An 18,970-nucleotide genomic window follows, 5' to 3' on the forward strand; every position below is an offset into this window, starting at 1 on the left:
TAATAAGTAAAAATAGATAATAATTTAAAAAAACGTCTTCATAAAATTAAAAATTGAAAATTTAAATTAAAATAAAATAATAAAATAATAATTACATTTATAATAAAAAATAATAATGGAAACAATATAATAATAATAATAATAATATTTTTTAATCCTACCTTGTATTTTGGAGTCATTATATCTTTATTTTTTAATGTTTTCAGATATTAGTGGATATGTGGTTTGTTGTTGTTAAGATCTATTTTGACTTTTCCTAATAGTTAATAAGTAAAAATAGATAATAAATGAAAAACTTGTTAATATAACAAAAAAAAAAAACTAACAACAACAGCAAATTCGCTATATAGTAATTAATACTGAAGTGTTACCAAGATTCATTCATTTTGAAAATTACATTTTTAAACCAGACATATTTATCTCTTGGGAAATATAAATACTCCCATGTTTGGACTTTGTTTCTGGTTTAGACACGGTTCCTTGGTAACATTATTTAGTGTCCAAGCACAAATGTATGTAATAAAGGAGTGTTTTATTGGTGATTGCACCAGGACGGTGAGGAGAGATTACTGGAAATTTCCAGAACACAGAGGAAAGCGTGTGGACTGGGCTGGGTAATAATGAACAGCTACAGCAAGAAAGCCATGCTTCACAGTGAAGAGAGGAATGCAGACACTGCTGACGACCCACTCCCTTAAAACACCACCAAATCACTGTGCTAAATATTGAATTCAAAGGGAATTGAGGAAAAAACATGAGGAAAACAACAAGCTTATTGTTAAGTTTACTCCACATATTTTAAATCATGTGTAAAACAGCTATTAAGTGGTATATATATATATTTTTTTTATTATTTTTATAATGTTTTGTTACATATTAGATCGATCAAAATTAATAAAGACAAACTTACTAAGAATATCCACCAACTTATGACTGTTAGATAGATAGATAGATAGATAGAGAGAGAGAGAGAGAGAGAGAGAGAGATAGATAGATAGATAGATAGATAGATAGATAGATAGATAGATAGATAGATAGATAGATAGATAGATAGATAGATAGATAGATAGATAGATAGATAGATAGATAGATAGATAGATAGAAAATACATCGAAATAAATAAATAAAGCCATGAATAAAATAGGTATAAGTGAAATTATATTTACTATAATACATTAAATGTTTTACACTACGTTTTATAGTGTTCTTTTTAGACAGTAAATGCCTAAAATTAAATTGAATACATAATTATTTGCAAATAAAATCATATTCCTAACCCTAACCTCAAATTAATTTTACTCAGTACTTGATATAATGCATAATTAGTAGTAACAATGATGCTCAAATAAAGTGTAATGAAGCGAATAACACTTTTAAAAGTAGAATACACTCAAATATTCAACCCTCTAATAACTGAAAACCTCTAAAAGTCATGTTACAATATTACATAAGAATTATTAAATTATTATTAAATTATTAAATCCTAAATTCAATCCAACGAAAACCAACGAAATTAGCCTGCTAGGATGAGTTAAACGCCATAAAGATATTCAAAGCTGTTTTTTCCCGAGCCAGTGGATATTTAAAACCAAAAGCTTAACAAACACAGCCACATACACACTGACCTTGGCATCATCTCTCCATCTCTTCATAAAAATATCCCAAGAAAAGACTAAAACAAAAAACATATAGGCTAAGTGTGTTTAACTTAACAGACTAAGAGGGACTTCATATGCTCTCTTTCAAAACAACCAGTCAGTCAGTCAGTCAGTCAGTCAGTCAGTCAGTCAATACCTCTCTCTGTCATATCTCTCTTTTTTCATAACTATTCGGTACATGACATTAGAGCATACCAGAGATGGCCTGTCATTACACGGGTAGATGTCTTTATTTGCTCATTAGGTTAACATGCCAGTTCCTCGGCTCCACCATTGTGAAGGAGGGCGGGAGTTTGCCCAGTTATGGTGCGCAGCGGAGAGGGTTGCCTGATTGCATCATCGCGAAAAGACAGCGCCGCTGATGCTATAAATAGGGTGACGTCACTTGCCCCGCCCCTTATAGTAGTTCACGTCCTCCAGCCATAAAAAGGGGTGATGCAACGAGCCGGCGACAACTGTAACTTTAGCAGCTGAGCGCGAGAACAGTCCAGCATCAGAAGAGCATCACAAACACACGCGCTTACTCTTATTTACACACAACCAGGTAAGAGACGACATTGTACATTTGTTATTCATGGCTTTTCTGGAACACGCTGTGGGAAAACGTCTATAGTGTGTTTGGTTTAGGCTACTAAAGAGGGATTTTTGCGTTTTTTGGGTCAAGATTTGGGTATTTAGGTTTGAGTTAACGAACTATTTTTTTTAACAATATTTTATTTAGCTATAATGTACATACATTACTGTTTATTTACGTTAATATTTATTCGATATTTATTACAAAATGTATTAAAACCGATTACTTTTAGTTCTCCTGTTTTCAAATAGTTTTAACCGACTAAACCGACTGTTATGTTACGTCAGTGAGTTTACTTCATCGACGATGTGTAACACGAATACAACTCATTAAATAGTTAAAGATTGTGACTTTATATACTTAGTATTGAAAACCTGTCAATGAAATTAAAATATTAGGACTAATATAAAGTTGTTAATTAATATTTGATGGGTTTAGAGTATTATCTTAGCTTGTCCTATGCTATACTGTATTCGTTCAGTTGTACACAAATAGTGACTAAACGTTTGTGGAAATGAGTGTTTATGACAAAAAAGCGATAACATACTGTATAAAGAAGAGTAAAACGTCTTTAATACGTTATTGTAAAAACAAAATATTTACAGCTGTGGTAGCCAGAACCTATAAAACCCCATATAAATACTGCTATAATGTAACAAGCAAGATAAAACTTTAACAATTGTATGTTGTACAGTTTCTATCTAGAATTAAATGGTAACGTTACTGTTTATTTATGTTCATATTTATTTGTTTAAAATTGATTAAAACTAATTGTTTTTAGTTCTCCTGATTTCAAATTGATTTAACCGACTAAAACTGTACGTCACTTCAAAGACGATGTGTGACACGAATACAACTCATTAAATAGTTAAAGATTATAACTTTTACTTTATTACAAAGCTGTCACTCAGATGTTTAAAATATTAGGATTAATATAAAACTGTTATTTAATATTTGATGGGTTTAGACTATTCTGCTAGGGAGTCGTTGCTTTATGTATTCTTGTCATGTCGTACACATAAATTAACAAAAAAGTTTGTTGAAATGAGTGTTTATGACAAAAAAAAGCGATTACATACTGTATAAAGAGAGTAAAACGTCTATAATACGTTACAGTAAAAAACAAACACAAAATATTGACAGCTGTGGAAGCCAGAACCTATGAAAACCCCTATAAATACTGTAATAACAAGTAAAATGGCATTTTAATAATTGTATGTTGTACAGTTTTTATCTATAATTAAATGGCATGGTTTTATTCTACACTATTATTTGAGCAATTAAATTATGGTTGTCATTGTAAGATTTACTGAGAATGACATGTGGTAAAAAATTGTTAGCCAAATTATTTTCTGCTCATGATAATTAGCCTTTTATTAGCCAGTTGTGTCTGTATAATATAATATAATATAATATAATATAATATAATATAATATAATATAATATAATATAATATAATATAATTATAAACATAAATCACATAAGTAATATAACAAAACTAAACAACATAAGAACTTGTGAATACCATTTTCTCCCTAAATCATAACTTTATCATTTTAAATGCATATTATTGAATTAATTTAATATTATATTAATCACCTTGTTGAATGTAATATTTATGTAAATATCATAAATGACAATATTATTTAACAATGAATCTATATTTTAATTACAATATCTGTATAATTGTTTATAATTATTAACACATTATAACTCTTCAATATATCAATATAATTATAACAGTATGCAATTTAATACTTTTATTTCTTAAATACAATATTTAATGCATTTTAAATGTTATTTTTATTACAATTAATAAGTTTTACTGTACAATTTTGACGTTATTCATTTACTAACTTTAAAACAGTTAATTTAGCAGTTTTATAGAGAAAAGTGTAACATTTATTGACTTATTTATCTAGCCAGTTTCCTCATCAACAGGATGATTTAACTGTTGTTTGGTATTTTCTCTAGATTTCGGCATGATGCTTCAGCACCCTGGTTTGGGTCCGTCAGAGATCAGTGCGTCAGCTTTGGTTCCCTGTCTCTCTCCGCCCGGCTCTCTCACGCTGGACGACTTCACCAACTTCACTCCATTAGTGAAAGAGGAGCTGCGCTACGCCATCCAGAACAAACGCCTGTCCAACGGCATAAGCAGCCTGACCACTGACAGAGCCTGCATGAACACTGAGAGACCCACCGAACTACCTGTGATGAAGCGAGAGGTAAGAGCCACTCATTTACTTGCACAACTTTTTAAAAGTGTAATTTTTCATATTTCACATTAGTTATATTGAGTAACGTGGACGTAGAAAAGCCATGCTTGCACAATTCTCTTGTTCATCCACTTGTGGGCATTTTAGGTAGTTTTGGCTTTCCCAAAATGATGAATGTTGTTATTTCAGACTGTCCCAGAGGAGAATGACCGAAGGAGAAGAAGAAGGGAAAGAAACAAAATTGCAGCAGCAAAATGTCGGAACAAGAAAAAGGAGAAAACCGACAATTTACAAAAGGTATTACTTGTTTTTTAGCATTTGATTCAAATGTAACATTTATATAAACATATATTATATGTGTTATTTTTTATTATTGATCTTTTTTGCTATTATAAACTGCAGTTGATTACATTCTCCTTATTACATCTACAGTTGAAGTCAGAATAATTAGCCCCCTTTACTTTTTTTATTCTTTTTTAATTATTCCCCAAATGGTGTTAACAGAGAAAGGAAATTTTCACAGTACATCTGATAATATTTTTTCTTCTGGAGAAAGTCTTATTTGTTTCATTTCAGCTGAATACTAGTGTCTTGAAAAATATCTAATAAAATATTATTTACTGTCATCATGACAAAGATAAAATAAATCAGTTATTAGAAATGAGTTATAAAAACTATTGTTGAAAAATCTTCTCTCCGGGGCTTATAAATCTGACTTCAACTGTACCTACTATAGATGGGGTAAATAACATTAAATAAAGTTCTTAATTATAAAGTTCTGAACTATTCTGAAGTAAAATTTAAAATTAATAATATAAACTGAAAGCTTTAGATAACAAGTATTAAAATTTAAAGCATCTGATTCAAATATTAATTGTCTTTAATTCAATTAATTTAGTTTTGTTGTCTGTTTTTGCAAATGTTATGCTTGCATTACATTTAAAATGACAATTGCGTCTGGATTAAAATATATACTTACATTTTTTTACTTTTTAACTGTTTTTAAAAGCTTAAATAACACATAATATATAATAAAGCTATTTCATTGTCTATTTATTATTTGAGTTTTTTATATTATATATTAATAAGTCATGCTATATATTTATTAGTGCGGTCAAATAATTAATCGCGATTTATCACATCCAACATAATGTATGTGTACTCGGTGTGTATAAATATAATATGAAATTAGAAGTGAAAATAATAATATTAAATAAAAACTGACTGCTGTTGTTAACAATAAAATTGATGTGATTCAAACATTAAAGGCAGTAAAAATTTTCATATCTTCATTTTCTTTTCGGCTTAGTCCCTTTACTAATCTGGGGTCTCTACAGCAGAATAAACTGCCAACTTATCCAGCATATGTTTTACGCAGCGGATGACCTTTCAGCTGCAACCCAACACTGAGAAAGGCAGTAAAAATAAAACATTCAATAAATAAATAAATAAAATGACACAATATTTTGTTACATTGTCTATGACAATCATACAATTATCACACTTTCAACAGAGTTTCTACAGGTTTTATCAAGTCAAATATAAGACTTTTTAAGACTATTTTAAGACCACTATGAATGAAATTTCAGACTTACACTTACGCAAAAGTTAAAAACATTAAAAACAAATGTTTATTGTAAGGAAGATAATAAAACCATATTTATAAGTAAATGGAGTTAATAAAAAAAACTTTCTTAAAATATAAAAACTTTTATTAAAATGTATTGTTAGTGACTGAATGGGTGTTGGCCCAATTAGGTATAGCTTTACATAGACATAGGAAAATTAAGACCCGTTTAACAATATTTTAGTGGATTTAAGACTTTTAAAGGCCTAAAGATTGGTTTTTGAAATTTAAGACATTTTAAGACTTTTTAAGACCCTGCACACACCCTTTATGCAAATAAATGAACTGGCGCCCTATTAAATTAATTAGTTTTATTATGTTTTCCTCTTTGTTATATATTAATCACAATTGTTTGTAAAAACTGAAACTCATGTATGTTCTTGTTTTGACTTCAGGAGTCCGAGAAGCTGGAGTCCATCAATGCGGAGCTGAAAGCCCAGATCGAGGAGCTGAAGAACCAAAAGCAGCAGCTTGTTTACATGCTCAACCTGCACAGGCCCACCTGCATCGTCCGCGCTCAGAACGGCCAGACCCCCGAAGACGAGAAGAAGCTTTTCATCCAACAAATCAAAGAATCCACACTCCAGGGGCTGGGTTTTACCACCAATGGACCAACACACACCGCCATACCAACCAGCTGTGGGCATCTGTGAATCACAAACTCTCCAGGCAAACAAGCTAACGGCTCGCCAAGGAACACTGGAAGGTTTGCCCAAGTTTAAAAAAACAGGACTAAACACGGGTGCCTGCCATGCTGCCAATCAAGGTCGGTCTGATGTACACTGAAAGAGACTAAAAGCACTAAAAGTGTTGAAGGACATTCAATGCGTTTTCACTTAGTTATTTAAATGTGTTCCTCATTGTACTGTTTAACATGATATGCTTTTTTTCCGTATGCACCAAAGCTTGATGTCTTGTTGCTGCTGCTAGAACAGCATGATTTGACTTATTTATCAGCTTGTTTGTTGAATGAAACCCTGGTGGTGTGTGTTTGATGGCAAGTGCTGTTCTAGTGAGGGGAATATATGTGTGTTTTTGTTTTTCATTTCTTAGCAAGATGTACAGGGTGATGAATGAAGTTTAGTTACATATTTATCTATGGCCTTTACCTTGTTAAAGGGATATTTCAGCTCAAAATGAACGTTTTCTTACTTGTTGCTTCTGTTGAACACAAAAGAAGATATTTTGAAGTATGCTGGGGGCCATTTTTACTATTATTTCAATGGCTACTGAATTCCAACTTTCTTCGAAATGCCTTCTTAGGAGTTCAGCAGAAAAAAAAGAAACTTTGAATCAATCTGAGAGTGAGTAAATGTTAATTTTTGGGTGAACTGTCCCTTTATAGTTATTATGTGTCCACATAACATGCCACAAGAAGTATTTCAAGCTGCTACTAATCTCTCAGGACTCGGTCTATATATAATACAGGAAACACAAACTAAATAAACAGATAAAATTACAGGGAAGTGGACGTGGAGACAACCAGGTGTCCTGCACGGTACTTACAAGGAAGTTCTTCGCTACTGCTATCACCTCAATGTTGTTACGATGCTGTGAGCAGGAAGGTCTGACTTTATCAGTCCACTGTAAACACACACACACACACACACAAAGTGTTTTTTGTTAGTTTCTGATGTCACATTTTTCATGTATTGTAGCTGTGTTGTTATTGTCTAGATGCTATTCTCTCAGCTAATAAGGTTATGTTAAAGCTGTGCGCAAACACTCATCAAGTCACATTAATTGAATGTTCAATTTAATTGTCTGCTCAGATTCTTGAATTAACATTCTTATATGGTTTGCACAAAGTTATGCATTGAACATCCCATTAATGTTCTCTTTAACGTTTGCCTAACGTCTGTAGGAAATAGAGAACCAGAAAAACATTCTTAGGACATATTTTGTTAGCTGGGATTATTCTATAGAGAGAGAAACAAAAAAACTTGAAGTAAAGCTCTTATTATTTGTCTGGCTTTGTTCCTAGATCATGTGTCAAGCACTTTTAGTGTCACACCACGTTGTTAGTGAAGAAACACACACCACAAGACATCTGATCAGCCCTGTGACTGCATTGCCTAATATTACAGAAAGGTGTAGAATAAGGGAAAATTAATCACTCCATTTCTACTAAACTAAGGAAAACACCAAATCTTCTCACAATATTTTCCCTTATGTTTTTGAGTTTGGTCTCCGTTTATGTTCTGTCATGTACTGAAATTTTAAGTGACGCTGGCGTCATCTAGTTTGTTTGTTTCCCTTCTTTTTGTTTGTATTCATGCAAAACAGGCATGCCACAAAATGTGGTACTACTGACATTAAATGTATATTAAAAAACAAAGCTATGCTTCCTACTTCACCCATCATGTCAATGCTGTTGACGCCAATAAGTGCAATTGCTTCCAAAAGTCATGATTGAAGAGATGATAGCCTGTCAAATTCAATTAATTATTTATATGAAATATGTATGGCTTCATTTTGACTGTCTGTTGTTTGTTTTTGATACTTTATTAATAAAAAACTATACCACTTGAGTCATTTTACACTGGTTTTATTTAAGACAGCTGTGACTGAATATGACTGAAACAATTTGATTGCATCACAAGAGGCAACACCTGCACATTGTTACTTTATAAAGAGTATTTGACGTGTTCAAAAAGCATAACCATTTATAGTTGTCAAGTGCCAAGGAATTTGTGGTAGGGCAAGTCTGCACATGCCAAACCTGAGATACGTGCTGACTACAACCCTTAGTGCAATCGAGTTCATCCTGTCAGAGAGCAGTGATTCAGCATTTTTTTGCAGATTTTTCTGATTCGGTTTAAGTGGAGAATTTTGTGTGGAACAATTAAGTCTTGGAAATGATTCAGGATGAGGGTAGCATCAGGAAACATTCAGAAATTCCTTGGGATTGTTCCAGATGTGAAGTTCTATGGAAACTACAAGGATACTACAGAACTCTTGGCAGTACCTGAGCTTTGGTAACTCCCTTTTTGTGGGAGAGGAAAAAAAATAGAGGGAATTCTTCAGAATTCTAAGGTTGTACAGGAAACAAACCTATGTTCAAACTGAGAGAGGGTAATTTAGTAGTGGAAAACAATGTATAAATAGAAACACTCCTTAATTGTTTGTTTAAAAAACAATTACCTGGAAAAAAATTCCCGCTAAATATAGAATTAAAAGATTGTTTTTGCTTTTTAACATCCCATGTGGCCTTTTTGTTTATTGTCAAATGAAAATTCCTTACTGATGCTAATAGGCATCATTGAAATATTAAATGATAAACAAAGTGATAGATGAATAGATGGATGGATCTGCTTTTTTATTTGCTATATATGCTCTTTAGCCTGACCTCAGGTCATTCACGCGCATCCCTTAAAAATACATATTTAAGGCCCAATCAAGTCAGAGTTGCTGCTCATTGCTTCATCACTGCTGAGAAATAAACACTCAGAAATTACTAGCAGAAAAATTCCATCTTTTTCTCTGAAAACATGGAGCCTGAAAAGAGAAAACCACCAATATTGCATAACAATACCATGGCCGGGAATTGAACACTCTCTGTTCATGTCTGTTACCCAAACTGTGTCTTGAATTACAATTTCTAAGCAAAAGTTATATATTTTTAGAAATTATTTTTCCAGGTAGTAAATAAAATAAAAAACATTGAAGTTGATTTATTTAGGTATTCATTCAAATATGAATCCACATCTAAATGATCACATTATATAAGGCACAACATGGGACATTAATATTTTTAAATCATACTAATCAAATACCCTACCCATTTATTATTTACTATCATATTATAAATAAACTATTTTTCTTAATAATATCTGTATTTAAATACAAAATGCACATGTAAACGGATTCCTCAGACATCTTGCGTTGAATCCGAACTGACCCTGATTCCTAACACCATGACTTGAATTTCACAGTAACACAAGTGCACTTTGCCCTGTCAGAATGTGAACCAACACGGTCACGGCCCTTGGCAATCAAAATGCAATCAGTGGAAACTTAACATTCTGATGCAACCCTTGAAAACTGTTGCAATGGAATCTACAGATGTCAAATAGGGTGTTGTAATGCTATTTCAAATATCAGTTTCATAACCTCTGAACATGATTGTAATGGTTTTAGAGTTTTGAAGGACCGCATTCACGACTGACAGACAGATATTTAAACCCATAATATGGCAGGAATGCTTGACTCATTCAGCACATTAATGTATTTTAAATAATCACCATCTATACTACAAACCTGATGATGATGTATCTTTCCTGTATAGATCAATGACGATGTATATTGAATAGTCTACACCACTTCCTTTCCAGTACAAAGAAAATGCCCCTTGTTTTTACTTAGTGGGAGCTCAAGGAAGTGTAGGTTCAATGGGAACTTCGAGGTCCACATTCTTCTTTAAGTTCCTGTAAGATTTCCAGGAGTTTCAATTAGTGAGGCCAACCATCTACAGCTGCTACCAGGAACTTCAATATAAGGAAGGAAAGTTACCATAACAGAATTTTCCGCCTTGAAGCGACGGGTTTAGGCCACGCCCTTAATTTCCCAGCTCACAAAGCGTATTTGCATGCGCCTCTGGTTAGATTTGAAATCATAACTCACTTTAAAAGCAACGCTCGACAGGTTGTGATTTAAGGTTTTACTTCCTTCTGTTTTAGTCCATTTACTAGAAGAGATGTTAACTCTGGTGCAACTTGACCTTTTATGGTGTAAAACACAACATTTATTACAAATCGAAGCAAGCATGCACAATGTAGATGTAACCAGAAGTATTAAGATTACAATTAGCATTAGCTACATCCCTTTTGGGGTAGATTTACATTTTAAAATATAATGCACTTATTCTAAAATGTATTTGAAACGTGTAAATCAAGTAGATATGCATGTTGGTTGGTGATGTGTCCACAAGAGGGCATAAAAATCAAGGAATTAGGCCTCGACAAGATGCATTATCCAACATTAGAAACAACATCAGATTATGAAACACGGACTTGTCTAGGAAAAGCGAATGATTCATTCACATGGACTGGAACACATATTTTTGTAATATTTATGCAAACTCTAGCAACAAATCTTTGGTTTGACTTTATTATAAGGTTGTCTAGTTAAGATAAACAATACTACACTGTAAACCGTAATAAATTGAGACTACTCAAATGATTCGAGGAAAGTGATTCCCTCAGTTCGTTTGAGTAATGAGAAATCAACAACTCAATTAATTGAGTTGACCAAATGTGGTCTCTTCATTGAATTAACTTAAGTGTTTAATTATAGACAACTTAAAATGGCTAATAGACTAAACTTATAAACGTTTCAGCTTTCATATTACTTACTCACAGGGCCGTTTTTATCGAAGTTGATATTTAGCCGCATCATGTTGGTGTTTTGTAACATCTAATTTTTAGGAGGTGGGTCATTGGCCCAAGGCTCAACCACAACCCGGAGGACCAGGACATACACTACAGACAATTTAGCTTACCCAATTCACCTATAGCATGTCTTTGGACTTATGGCGGTAACCGGAGCACCCAGAGCAAACCCATGCTCCACATGCACACTCCATACAGACTCGAACCAGCGACCTTCTTGCTGTGAGGCGACAGCACTACCCACTACGCCACCATGTCACCTCTGCATGCATTTTAATTAAGAAAAACGTATATAAGCATTTAAATATCTACTTACTAATTTAACTTTTCTCTTTCATCAGATGGGTTCAGGTTCTGATTCTTCAACAAAATTCAGCATCACAAGCAAAACGACCACCTTATATGTCATATAACATATACTGTATCGACCAATCAGTGCGGTTGTCAAGGCAGAATTTCAAGTGCAACCAATCATTTTAAACAGAGAGATGGTGAATCGGTTAATGAAATTAAAATGTTAAGTTCAGAGAACTTAAAACATTAATTCAAAGATTTTTGCTGCCTGTTGAGTAAGTTAAACAGACCTGTTTAAGTTTTGATACCAAAACTTAGTATTTTAAGTAATGTCAAGTTATATTAACTTAATATCTTTAGTAATGACAACTGCGACGTTTACAGCATTGATGAGTTAATATTAAATTCAGGATTTACTAAAACAACTTTCGAGAATTCACACTTAGCTCATGATTTATACATAGCTCGTTTGGCCTGCTGTCCCGGGAGAGAGCCCTGAGCTCAAGGGATCCTCGGGCCCAGGGCTCCCGCCCTTTCGCAGGGCAAGGGGAGATTGAGCTCAGGTCAACCTCAAAACTCCCCCGCTGATGAGGCTAAGGCAAACTTCCTGAGAGTAAGACATTTAGAAGAAAGACTTATTTTGTCTATAATATAGAGCATATTTGGACGGTGGGAGGAAACTGGGGAAAACCCAAGCGCACACTGGTTAGAACATGCAAATTCCGCACAGAAATACCAGATGACCCAGTGAGGACCCGGGGCATTGGTATTCTTGCTGTGAGGTATCGGTGCTAGTCACTGGGCCACCGTGCCGCCCATCCTGGATAAAGGTGGAAGAAGGGGAAGAGGGGGATTTCTTCCAGACGAAGATAGTTGTAGAAAGGAAATGAGGATATATATAGTGACTTAGGATCCTTTGATTGGAGGATCGTGATAAGCTAATGTGGGCCAGCTGGGTGCTCAAATTTGCTCATAATATTAAACTTCTCTTAAAAATATGAAGGGATACTGGTTATTGGTTGAAGATGAACAAATGTTAACAAATAAAAGTCTTAATAAATATTTCAATAAATGTTTAGAATCATGTAGTTTTGCTATTTATGCTTTGTTATTTGCTAATGTCCTATTTGTCAATTGATGACCCCCCAACACTAAACCCCCCCAATAAATTAATAAATGAATATAAATATGATTCCGGCCAGTGCTTATATTATTTGGTAATTATTAAACTAATATGTACAGTTCAGATATTAATATAAACCTTTAAGATAGGCAACTAATATGCAACCCTTCTGAAATGATACCAGCACCACACACTGTAAAAAAAAAAAATCAGAAATTAGCAGTTTTGCTCATTTTGTGATTCATGTTTTTATTTTTCCCTTTTTATTTATGTTTTTGAATTGCATTATGGGATCTTGATCTTTCTTCCAACAACTTTAAACCTTGAAAAGTTGGAAAAAGGGACTTTTATGAACATTTTTATTAGTTTAAAGTGATATATTGTCTGGGTTTGTGTTGTATATTACGCTACAAAAACCTTGTAATAAACTGCAGTACATTTTCGGTTATTTTACAGACTTATTTCTCTATATATAATTTCTTACACATTATATTATTTCAAACTACTAAAAGGTAAATAAAAGTCACTTTGTTAAACTGTTACAAAGTAAGTGAGTTAAATTTTCAACATCAGAAGTTGACAAAGTAGAGATAAAGGTCCCAAAATGCAATTCACAACCGTAAACAAACAGAAAACACTTCTGAATCACAAAATACAGAAACTGTTAATAAACAGGTATTTTTAACAGTGATAGATTTTGGGGGAGAGTGAAAGTGGAAGTTTTGAAAAAGATTTGTTGATTGTCAAAATAATGTATATATGTCAGGATGTAGAGTGTAGTGTAGTGTAGTTTAGTATATGTAGTGTTCTGATCTTGATGAAATATATATATAGCTCAGAATTATATTTACAACAATGAACACTAACTCTGTTTTTGTTATAATAATATTACCAAAGAACTGCATGTATATTGAAAACTACAACAGGCCTAGAAAAGATCCTTGCAGCACTCCATACTTTACTAATGTTAGCTTAAATATGACTTTTTTAAATAAACTAAATAATAAAAGCCATTTGTATGCCATAATACAGTGCTCAGCGTAATTGAGTACACCCCATTTTGAAAAGGAATTTTTCTATCTATTTCTCAGTGAATATAGGCAATGTATGTTCGTGCATTTGAACAAAACAGATTTATTAAACGGATATATTTATTAAAATAATATTTTAGTAACCTAACATATTTAGAAATAGAAATATAATACAATTAAATTCAAGTAAAATATTGTAAAAAACAAAAAAAAATTACAACCTACAACATTTCAACAAAAGTTTAAACATTTTTTGTTTCTCTTGAATTTTGCTCCTTTTACATTTTGCATTAATATTAATTTGGGTGCACTAATTTTGGACAATTATCATAACTTATCTTGTTAGATAAGCTCCAGATTTGGCTTCAATACTGACAATTCTAATGTATATGCACAAATATAATATTGTAAAGCATCCTGTAGAAAATATTAATTTAAATGGGGGATTTGTGAGGGGTGTAATTATATATGTTGAGCACTGTAGATGTGCTGAATGAGCTTTTAAGATCAAGTCAGACTTTGGTCCAATGCTAAGTAATTGTAATTATAACAATGTGGTGTGGCGCAGTGGGTAGTGCTGTCACCTCACAGCAAGCAGATCGCTGGTTCGAGCCTCGGCTGGGTCAGTTGGCGTTTCTGTGTGGAGTTTGCATGTTCTCCCTGTGTTTGTGTGGGTTTCCTCCGGGTGCTCCGGTTTCCCCCACAAGTCCAAAGACATGCGCTATAGGTGTAGTGGGTATGCTAAATTGTCTGTAGTGTATGTGTGTGAATGAGAGTTTTTGGGTGTTTCCCAGTGATGGGTTGCAGCTGGAAAACAAAAACATAAGTGTCCTAAAACATATGCTGGATAAGTTAGCGGTTCAATCCGCTGTGGCGACCCCTGATTAATAAAGCTAAAAAGAAAATGAATGAATGAATGAATGAACACTGGTTTCTTTACTACAGTATGATAGGTCCTGAAACATAACCAATATTGTTTGTAGATTCAAGTAAAACAGTTTTGTTCAACATGCTCTGGATTTAGTTACTGAAACTATTTTAAGAAGATGTAACATATTCGGCTCACATAAACAGACCTTTGCGTCAGTAAAGATTATATTGCTTTTATTCACTGCCATTTCTATTTCCATTAATGTAGTCTACTACCAGAAGAGTAATGTCCGGTGTATGTATGAATGTGATAGTAAAATTTTTATATTATTAAACAAAAATATGATGCATTTATGCAATATTGACAAAAATATTCTTCACAAATTCATTCATTTTCCTTCAGCTTCGTCCCTTATTTATCAGGGGTCGGCACAGCGGAATGAACCGCCAACTATTCCAGCATATGTTTTGCGCAGCGGATGCCCTTCCAGCTGCAACCCAGAACTGGGAAACATCCATACACTCTTGCATTCACACACACAAACTACGAATGAATTTAGTTCATCCAAGTCACCTATAGCGCATGTCTTTGGACTGTGGGGAAAAACAGAGCACCAGGAGGAAACCCACACCATCACGGGGAGAACATGCAAATTCCACTCAGAAAGGCCAACTGACCCAGCCGGGACTCAATCCAGTGACCTTCTTGCTGTGAGGCGACAGTGCTAACCACTAAGCCACCGTGCCACCCTTCTTAACACATATTTTCATTTATTAAAATAGTTTTACTGTCGAATTTATATATCATACTTATAAAGCATTTTTGCCAAGGGCGTAGATTTGCTTTTGATATTGGTGGGGACCTACTTTGACACCCACCCAATTCTACAATTTAAATGTAACTTCACATTTAAAATGTAAAGTTAAAGGAATGTCTGACAAAAAGGTAGTTTAATAAAGACTTCCTTTTACTGAGGGCTTATTTGTGCATAATCACTTACCATCGCATTTTTGCAAGTATAACATTGTCATTTATACACTTTAAGCTAAAAGATGCCTTTACATGCCCATGTTCTTTTAAATAAATAAATATAATATAATTCATAAAATATAATAAAAATATAAATAATTAGTAATGAAAACAACATTAAATCAAGCATGTCTTATTGTGCAAGATTACATTTACACAACTTTACTTTGACAAGGAATGAATGCAGACTTTTGGAAAGAGGGAGGCATATAACACAATAACCGTTTAATCTCGACGTCTGTTGTTTTTTTATAATCATCATGAAGGCCAAAATTGAAACAAATGTTTTATTAATTGCACATCCATGGTTACTATTACGGTGGACTTTATAGCAAATTTGACTTCAAGGGACTGACACTTTTCTTTGAAATGTAGCTGCTTATGTCCATGTCTCACCTGAGTCTTGCACGGTAAGCCTGACTGGAACATTTCGACAAAGCATTATTTTATTTTGGAGGTGATTAAATTAGTGGTGGGGACTATTTAATAATCTGTGGATATTGATGGGGACACGTCCCCTCTGTCCATGCTTATTCTACACCCTTGATTTTGGCCAACTACACTTGTAAGCAAACACAGTGTTTTATGATTAAAGTGATTTCTGTTTTATTTACATGCACTAGCAAGCACCTTTTGACTTTGAAATAAAGTTTTGAAATGAAAGTCACTAGATGTGTGTGAAGCTCTAGGACTTTTCATTAGAGAAGAGAAAACTGGAAGAGAAATGTAGAAGTGTGTTCCCTGGTGTGGTTAGGAAGGTAAGAGGAAGCGATACATTCAAACACACACACAAAAAAATCTGACCACCATCTTACCGCAACCACCCCCAGATAGTTTCAACACGAATGAGAAAAAAAGTGTCCCTTTTCTGAATTAGGTGACCTCATTTTAATAGAAATTATATCACTGGTGGAGTTTCAGTGAATGCTGAATTTCAGTCATCGTTTGCATCATCCTGTATATAATGAGTAATTCCGTTTTAATAGTTGAAATATTCAAATACGTACAATACACCAGCAACATTAACATTTCAATTAAATTATGTTTGTTTTCTATTGTATTTAATTAGTCATCAACATACAAATATGCTGTCACACAGTTTTGAAACCAACCTTTGGTGTTTTGGTTAAGACAGACTCAAAAAGCAGAAGTCGATTTTCGCTTTTTGTTCATTCACAACCTACTAAATGTGGTATAACAGATGGTTTTATTAGTGGTTATTGACTCTATTATAGTAAATACCAAAGTGGATGTAGTCACGTGAGGAATGGCCATGGGAAATGTAACATACCACTATGGAGATTTTGTAATCTGAACATAACCGAAAAGCAAGGGAAGCGTCAAGCAGGACTTTTGTTGTGTTCACACTCACTGGGTTTTCTTGATGCATTTGGTCCAGACCAAAATTGAAACATTTAATTCTGCTTTGCTGACCGTTAACGCTGCCATATTTGCTTGCTACGAAATACTATTCTACAAAAAAAGCTTACTAAATAAACACTCTCTTGTATATACATACATATTTGTTCAGTTCAAGAGTTTATACAAGTATAAATGAATCAAAACAGCACCAGAAATTCCGCTGTCACACACATAAAAACTGTAAGTTTTAAGTTTAAACTGTATTGAACTGTAACAAGCAACATTGCAACTGTATGTTTCCAGCACACTGTGTATATGTTTTTATGACGCTGTGTTAATGTGCATTTTGATGTATTGCATGAGAATGGATGGAAATGGCAAATTTTGAATAAAATAAATAAATAAATCGCTTCATTCACAACATTTTTTTGTGCTTGAGGTGGTGTTGGACTTGTGCGACAACATGTTAATATGACTAAAGGGAGAAGAAAATGAATTTGCAGAATATATTTGTCATAGTGAACATTAAACCTACGTGACTAATCATCTGTCTCTATTATGCTTGCCTTATTTACCGTTGGTTATTGTTTCCAATATTACAGTCAAGGCCTGTTTTCAAAGATTATTTAAGCCCAAACCGAGACTTTTATTTTAGTATGTTGATGTACTTCTAATTGAAACTGAATAATTAGTAGGGGTGGAGCTTTCTGTTTGCGAATCATTCCTTTGCGGCAAACTAACGGTATGAGTGCTGTGTTTAAGAATACTGAGACTGAAGCCGTCAAACTGACATCAACTCCAAAACGGACCGCCACTCCAAACATGGAAGCAAATGTCAGACTGTGATTGAAAATGACCAAAACAAAACAAATAAAAAAATTAACTTGTATGGATTAATTGTTTACCAAAAAATAAATAAATAACAATGTGCGATTTGAAAGATAATGACTTACTTGAAAACAACTGGTTATACCACGGGGAAGAATGATAAAATTCATGGAAGTTATTCAAGCTAGGCTAGCAAATTAAAGTAGAAAAATAAAAGAAGCTCAGGTATTAAGTCTGAGCTTCTTTCAGTATCTTTGTGTTGCACTCTTTGAAAATAGTATGGGAAACTGTTTGTTTTTATTCCACTACACTGACTATGATCACTGTATTATATTTCAAAATATAGATTCCAACCCAGGCTTATAATGAATATGTACCCCTGTATACATTTCTGGAGAGCGTGAAATACGTCCTAGGAGGTAAGTTTTTTTGCAGTTTTGTTTTCGCGAAGCTGCCAGAGGCCGATTTCAACACAAATTTCTTTAGCGAGTGCCATTCCTGCCAGCCCACTAGAGGCTGCTGTCGACTGCTGTCTCCCCACCCACTGCCTTCCCTAAATCCAACCGATAATGTTTTCAAAAGCACCGACTGACCCACCCACTGCCTTCTCTCAACCCAACCCACAGTGTTTTCAAAAGCAATCCAAAAAAAGCTCTAGTGGCTGCACACATCTTACCATGTTCTTACCCTGTTATTTACTTGTTAATTTAGTTTTTTTGCCTTTTGTTTTACCTGTTTTCTGGAATGGTACTTCACAAGACTCGAACCCCATTGTCGCGGTCAACTCCTCTCTGCGTCTCAAGTCTGCCAACATACATGGTAAACTATTGGGCAAACTGGTAACAGTGGAAAAGCCATCAACATGGAGATAAGCAGTCAGCTAGTAGCGTGAAAAGAAACAAAAGCGGCGTCATACCATCCCACCTCATTTTAAAGATGAAATGCAGCCATACGTCGCTCTGGCTAC

General features: G+C 33.8%; 1 protein-coding gene across 1 annotated transcript; it reads left to right on the plus strand.

The window, feature by feature from the left end:
• Positions 1 to 2,095: 2,095 nt before the first annotated feature.
• On the plus strand, positions 2,096 to 8,606 carry atf3 (activating transcription factor 3). The gene is made up of 4 exons (XM_056445512.1): positions 2,096 to 2,202; positions 4,207 to 4,457; positions 4,638 to 4,745; positions 6,471 to 8,606. The coding sequence occupies exons 2-4, from the start codon at positions 4,215 to 4,217 to the stop codon at positions 6,726 to 6,728; spliced, it is 609 nt and encodes a 202-aa protein (XP_056301487.1). The 5' UTR covers positions 2,096 to 2,202; positions 4,207 to 4,214; the 3' UTR covers positions 6,729 to 8,606.
• The last annotated feature ends 10,364 nt before the right edge of the window (positions 8,607 to 18,970 follow it).

The sequence above is a fragment of the Danio aesculapii genome, chromosome 20 (assembly GCF_903798145.1).
Source record: "Danio aesculapii chromosome 20, fDanAes4.1, whole genome shotgun sequence".
Lineage (NCBI taxonomy): Eukaryota > Metazoa > Chordata > Actinopteri > Cypriniformes > Danionidae > Danio > Danio aesculapii.